This window comes from Elephantulus edwardii, unplaced genomic scaffold (genome assembly GCF_000299155.1).
Source record: "Elephantulus edwardii isolate Elephantulus edwardi_28Jun2011 unplaced genomic scaffold, EleEdw1.0 scaffold00121, whole genome shotgun sequence".
Taxonomy (NCBI): domain Eukaryota; kingdom Metazoa; phylum Chordata; class Mammalia; order Macroscelidea; family Macroscelididae; genus Elephantulus; species Elephantulus edwardii.
The window spans coordinates 1,843,320-1,850,617 of NW_006399871.1; the positions used below are offsets into that span (position 1 = coordinate 1,843,320).

The window sequence follows — 7,298 nt, forward strand, 5'->3', positions numbered from 1 at the left end:
CCAGAGAAATTGTTCTTATGCAATATGCATATATGCTGCTCATTCTTTTCTAGAAGGGAGATTTTTTTATTAAGGCTTCAATTTATAATTTTTCCCATTTCAGTTTAGCCAAACTTTTAAAATTCTGATCTACACTGAGTTTACTTCCTTGGCCATGACAAAGCTGGGGAAAACTGGGACAAAGCACAATGACCATGTGCTAGATAGAGGCTCTCGGGAGGTGAACTAAGCAAAGCATAAAGCAAACAATGAAGAGCCCTCCCTGAGAGTTAAAGATGAGGAGGTGAAATTAAGGCTTTCCAGGGAGCTGACCACATGTCAGCCTAGTAGAAGGAAGGATGGGGATCCTGTGGTGTATCTCAGGAGGTCTTAACACCTTTGGAGGTACACACAGGATTGGACTAACTTGGAACTTCTATGTACAGATGGGAACATTCTGAGGAACATCGCTAATTGGCACCATCCAGCACCAAGTCAGACATCTGACAACTCTTAATTTTAAAGATCAACACTATATATAACCAGACTAAATAAACAGTTAAAAGAAAAACTAGTTGACCAGCAAGGAAGAGATGCGCAGTGCCATAAAAAGGGACCTGGTATCTTTTTCTACCAGGGAAATGCCCTTTGAACACAGAAGTCCCAGTAGCTCTGCCACAGACAAAGTGCAGAAATCCCAAATATAGAGATACAATGGGTCCCCAATCCTTGGAATTTTCTGCTGAAGCACAAGAAAGAAAAACTGAAATCACTCCTAGGAATAAATCACTAAACAAAGGTTTAGCGTCCAGCTTCCATCCTGTTGCTAACAAAACCTCAAGTAAGGCACAACTAGCTAAACACAAGGTTCAAGTTGGCCTGTGCTGAGCATCTGGGGGCGGGGGGGGGGGGGAATTCCCTCAACAAACAGGTAAAGTGAGTTTTATAGAAACGACCCATGGCTTATCTATTTCCACTCAAATGTTAATACAAAAATTTACTTGGTTGAAATCAGGCCTACATGCCCTTGACTTTCAAGCTGAACAGACAACAAAATCCACACATAATTCCTGAAGGAAAGTCTGCAAAAAAGAGTGAAACGTCGCCACTTCATAGAATGTCCAATGTTACAGATAACGATGCATGCTTGAAAGTCATGTAAATCATCATTTTAAAAAATTAACAAAAACATAAACAGCAAAGACAGTGCTAGCCTAAAATATAACATCAAATGAGATGCTAGTTTAAGTGCCAAAAATAAGACTTTTGAGGGGAGCTCTGGTGGCCTAGTGGCAAGAAGCTGCACTGCAATCCCAGAGGAACACGGTTCGAATCCACCAGATGCTCTGCCGGAGAAGGAGGCGCAATATCCTCCTGTACCAGTCAGATCTGATTTGACGGTACACGCACACAAAATAATAATAATAATAATAATAACTGAAAAAAAAATAATAAGACTTTTGGGGAGCTCTGGTGGCCTAGTGGCAAGGAACTGCAACTACTACAATCCCAGAGGTGCACGGTTCAAATCCACCAGATGCTCTGCCAGGGAAGGAGGGACAATCTCCTCCTGTACCAGTCAGATCTGATTTGGCGGTACACTCACACAAAAATAATAAACTTTAAAAAAAAAAAATAAGACTTTTGCTGGAATAACCAACTTTGTTCATCCTTTAAAAAGTCCATATTTACCACTTATTAAGTCAGTGACATAATTTTATGAAAATATCATGTTTCTTAACTATTGCTAAGACAATCTCCTTCAACATTAGACACTGGTAATCAGTCCAGGAAACAAAGGAGTTCATCAACTCAGAGGTACTTACATACATGTCAGGGCAAACCAGGGAGATGTGGCTACTCTTATGATATTTAGCAGTTACTCACAGTTTATATGATCATGGTTATCACATCTGACCTCAAAGTTTCATAAGACTCACTTGCTGACACAAATGCTAGTTCATGCAAGTCTGCCACTGACTATTCATTTCTGGACTGTCTTTCCTGAATCCATCCTATCACATCTTTCTAATTCTTAATAATTGGTAATCCAAGGGCCTTAGACATTTGTATATTTGAAAAACGTAAATACATTCCAAACAAATTTATACACTTAAATTTTATTTCAAGCTCAATCAGTCTGGAAGAACTTCTTATCCTTAGACGTGTTTGGAGAGAATTGCAAAAATGCTTACCTTTAGCACAGAAGCTAAGCTGGTCATATGCTCGTTGAGGGCACCCTCTGACTCCTTGTAAGTCAAGCAAGAAAACTGGTACTCCTCTGGATCAAAGGCATCAGCTCCCTGTTGCTCCACATCACTGGCTACTCCCACATAATAGTCCTCTATGTCCCCGGGATCCTCATCTTCCTCTTCTTCCTCTTCCTCTTCACAATTTGGATCATAATCCTCTTCATTGCTGTCAGATCCCTGGCTATTCATGTCCACGGACATCTTTGCATCCAACCAAGTTGCAGCTCAGAAAAAGTTGCTTTTTCTTCTCGTCCTCAAACTTTACCCCTTTCTCAAATGCATTAGTGTTTGTCTTCTAAGGGAGGGGAAAAAAAGAAAAAGAATAAGCGTTACTATTTTCCTCATGAGAAATTGTATGAAGAATCAAAATGGGCTAGTACTTAGTGATTTTATTCCAACTAAGGCCTATTTCACCTCTAGTTTCATATCAGAAACTTCAGTATCATTCCCCCCAAAACACTTATTGAAGGGAAACCTCTGAAGAGGTAGAAGTGGCTGATGAAAGAGATGCTGATGAAAACTCCACATGAAGAGCCTGGTCTGACAAGGCTGCTCCATGCCAGGAAGTCAAAGTTCCATGAACCCACACACCTAAAGGTTTAAAATATCCTTGCCACCAGTGTGTGGTGACAAAGATAGCACATCCATAGGAAGAGTTTCTTATTAAGTATTGAAAAAGAAAACCACTGCTACACAAATATCATTCCCAAACATGGAAAAAAGGAAAAACAGAAGCCACATGGCCAAGTTACACTTCAATGTCTTCCTCTAGTCTACACAGTCAAACGACCTCAATGTTTTAAAAGAAACAGAAGCAAAGAAACTGACTCAATACTAAAAAGAGTGATATATAATTATTCTGCCTTAGTAGGGCCAAGGCCAGAGAAAAACTGAAACTATTTAAATTGAACAAAGTACAAATAAAATCAGCTACTGAAAAATCTGTAAAGAAAAAATATTACTCAGTTATATACAAATGAGGAAAGAATATTAAATGAGAAATAAAACAGTCAAAAATTCTAATCTCATCTCGGAAGATTCTGGCAGATATCCACTAATTTTTTTGCACAGGTACTAGTTCAAATGATCATTTGCAAAGAAAGAGATCAACTAACATTTAAATCTAAAAACATATAGGACCTTAAAATGTAGGAACTTTCTGATTAAACAATATGTAAATAATTTACATTTAAAAATCTAGATTAAATATCAAAAAATGTAAATTACTTGAGAAAAAAATTCCTAAAACAAAGATTAAGAATGAATGTGTATTAAATGTGTAACTAGCCTAAAGGGCTATACCCACTGCCGACAAGTCTATTCTGACTCACAGGGACCCTCAATGGAGTTTCTGAGGAAGTAATTCTTTTTTTTTTTAAAGTATAATTTCCATTTTATTTTCAGATGAGTTTTTCTTCAGCCTTTAAGGTATCATCAAATGCTTACATGGGCTTTAGTGGTGGTGGTCGCGGGGCAGCACCTGAAGGTCTAAATCTAGGTGGAGGTGTCTGGTCCTGGGCTTCACGAGAACAGTTCCTCACCAGCTTGCTGTGAATGGCACAACTCACACAGTAGTGCAGTTTCACATAGAGCTTTGGAAGCACATATGCATTGAAGACACTCCGGAAAATGTCCCTGACGGCAGCTGCCTCTACTATATTTCAAATCACGAACTTCTTAATTGCCTTGTCTTTGGGCACGACCCTTGTTTCTCCTTTTCGTCACGTTGGAAGCGAGAGGGAGGACAGAAGTAATTCTTCATGCCATGAGACTGCTCATCTTCCTCAGGGGAAGTAACTGGTGGATTCGAAACTCTTTTAGTTAGCAGTGCAATGTTTCTTAAAGGACTACAAAACGACTTTTTCAGTAATATTATAAATGTATCTTGATAGTGATCAAGTTTGAAATGTTAACTATGTAAAATTATTAGAAAGAACACACTAATGTTAGGACAGCAATATAGTATTTGCCATTTATTTGACAATTAACAAGATATTCTGTACAGGAGGTACCACCTTATCACTTAACTATGGTATTTTTCTTTAGATAGAAGACAAAATTCATCTCTGAATTAAAGATACCTGAAATTCTTGAAGATCTGTCAGGAAAACGGCACCCGAAAATTCTGTCATATGATTTCCATCTAAAATGAAAATAATTTATATATTTTAAACTAGTTCATTGCTTTTACAAATGTATTTTTAATAAACACATTTATAATGACATATTACAAAGGGTAAGATAAACTTAATTTTAATAGAAATTCTTATCTGCTTCCGAGTCTTTGAAAACCCTCAATGAAGTTTGAAAACCCTCAATGAAGTTTATTTGAATGAAGAGAGAAATGGACGTCCAATCTCCTCCCCTAGTTTGAAAGTGCATCCCCCTAATCCCATCCTTCCCTAATTAACAGAAACTCAATCCCAACTGTTACTTAGAAGACAACGAGACATTCCTTTCCCTTCTCACCAGGAAAACTGTAACTGACTTAAAAAGTGGATTTATTGTACAGTCACGTCTACTGCTGTACTCAATTACAGAAAACAACTAACATTTTAGATATTATTTACATTCATTTCAAATAAAAACATGTTCCCAAAAGGGTGAGCAATAGTAACGCCCATTTTCCATCTGTCTCCTGACATACTCTAGGCGCATTTGTTTCCTTCAAGAGAGATGACAATCTCTTTCAACTGACTGACCTGGAGTCAACTCAGAGCGAATTTCCCAGGCTATAAAACTTTGGGAGGAAACTGTTCATCTTTTCCTCAAGGAGTGGCTGGTTTTGAACTGCCAGAAATGCTAGGCTTTTGGTTTAGTAATGTAGCTCACTACAGACTAAGTACTCCCTACAAATCTCATCATTCATGACTAAATAAATACTACTTGTTGCTTACTAAGAAATGTTATTTCTACCCGCCTTGTCCTTTGGAAGTTCTTGGAAAAGCAGAGCTTCTAACTTCCTCAAAAATACTATGTACACAGGCAAATACAAACTAAAAGAAAATAAAAATCCAAACAACAACTGTGGAAGATTCTTTTCTAAAGAGTAGAACTGATTCACTCCTGTGCCCTTTTTTACTTTTACATGTATTTTTGTGGAAGATACTGCCTACAGAAAGAACAAAACCCATGAATTTTACGACAGCTTATAAAAATTACTTGTTGTTGTTAAGTGCTATCAAGCTGCTTTTGACTCACAGCGACCCTATGGTACAACAGCTCTGATCCCTGCTCTATCCTGTGCCAACCTCATTACCACCAATACACCCACCCCCATTACCCTAGTCACTGAGTCAATCCATCTCATCCAGGGTCTTCCTCACTTGTGCTGTCACTCCACCCATTACTGATTATTTAACTTCACATCACAATCTTTTATCTTTGTAACTCAAAAGTGTCTATATACTACCATTTCCTCATACAAATAAAGATTAAGTAATTTGCCTAGGCTCAAAGGCAACAAGTCCAGTGTCAGATATTCACCCTGTTAGAGGCCTATAGGATTTCATAACCCTAATTTACAGCCTTGAAAAACCCACTGGAGAGCGCCAGCTATGGGTTGGTTCTGACTCCAGGGCACACAACGATGACAACAAAAATTATCCTCAGAAAAACCCTGATCCTGGCCATAAACTTACCTTCAGTATTACAAGAAAAGAGCATACTTTTCACAATCTCTGTGTTTCAAGGTTACTGATAGGGATTTTTTCATCAATCCAACATTCAAGACCTTTTCAAAATGAAATACCGGTCCTTTTATTTGAAGGAATCCTGGACATGCTCACAATCGATGCCTTTGGGACATTAAATAGTCTGTCTACATTCCAGACAGGAAGTGATGAATAGGAACACACTTAATTTCCCCTTTAAAGTCCTATGTTCACGTGGTAAAGGGCCTGCCTATTTTACTTAAAACTTAAGTCTCTCAGTCACACTAATCACATCGTATGTCCCATGGTCACACGTGGCCAGCGGTTACCGTAGTGGACAGCACAAGCCTAGAACATGTCCATCATCGCACAAAGTTCTACGGGGCAGAGCAACAATCGGGACCGCGGCGTGGTCATCCCGGAACGCGGCGGCCACTTTGGGGGCTACTCCGACAGCGTCGGACGAGGCGGTGGAGGGGCTCCTTCGCCCCACGTCCCTTCGAGGTGCGCAGCTGTCCCGATTCCCCTCGGACCCGAAGCCAACACACCGAGGACCCCCTGCACCAGCGGGCGTTAAATCGCGCGGGCAGCGCCGCCAAAGTTCCGAATGCTAGGAAGCCCCAAAGGCGGCGCGTTTCCCCGGAGCTCCCGGTGGACAGGGCCTAAGTGCCCCGGCGACGGTCAAAGCAGTTGGCCTCCGACCTCTCCGCCAGCGGAGGGGGCCCACCGGTAATAGCAAGAAATGGAGAGAGACGATGGCCGTCCGCTTGTCTCGGCGTCAGCCTCCTGCCACCTCTCAGCTGGCGGCGGGGGCAGCGCCGGGACCGTATAAGAGCGGCGGGGGTCGCCGGGCCCTCGCGGGCGGCGGCGAAGGCGGAGTCCCGACCGAGCCAGGGAGGCGCGCGCGGAGAGCTTCCCCCCGTCCGCCGCGGTAAACAAGGCCGCGACTCGCACTACGCACTTACCGGGAGCCGGAGCCCGCCGGCCACTGAGCCCGGACGAGCCAGGCTGGGCCGGGCCGGACCAGAAGGGTCAGATCGAAGCGCGGAAGAGGCGGAGGCGGCGGGCCGACGCCGGTCGGGTCCCGCACTGCTTCCTCCGGAGGAGCAGTCCCCGCACCTCCGGAAGCGCTCGGCGAGCTTGCGTCACTTCCGGCTCAAGGTCGAGCTGCGGTCGCCCTAGGTCACCGATGGCACTAGCTTTGAGTAGTCCTAGGCCTTTAAAATCTGGCCTCCAGGCCCTCAGATGCAGGGTCCGCCCTGGGAACACCCAGCGCTTATGGCTGCGCGGGTCAGCAGAGGGTTCACTTAACTGAGTGGTCGAAGCATCACTGTCATTTTCTGATCTGCTCTTCATTCCAATGGTGGCAGAGACAGGGAAGACCTATCTCCTGGCATCAGTGCAGTGGATCAAG

The 7,298-nt window shown here is 42.4% G+C and overlaps 1 protein-coding gene across 1 annotated transcript in view; it reads right to left on the bottom strand.

Moving 5' to 3' along the window:
- Positions 1-6,987, bottom strand: part of ARIH2 (ariadne RBR E3 ubiquitin protein ligase 2) — a 62,614-nt gene extending 55,627 nt beyond the window's left edge. Inside the window, exons 1-3 of the mRNA XM_006892927.1 lie at positions 6,850-6,987; positions 4,313-4,374; positions 2,175-2,526 (exon numbers count right to left, since the gene is read on the bottom strand). Coding sequence (XP_006892989.1) covers positions 2,175-2,432 — 258 coding nt within the window. The 5' untranslated portion in view covers positions 2,433-2,526; positions 4,313-4,374; positions 6,850-6,987. The remainder of the gene's footprint in view (positions 1-2,174; positions 2,527-4,312; positions 4,375-6,849) is intronic.
- Positions 6,988-7,298: the final 311 nt, after the last annotated feature.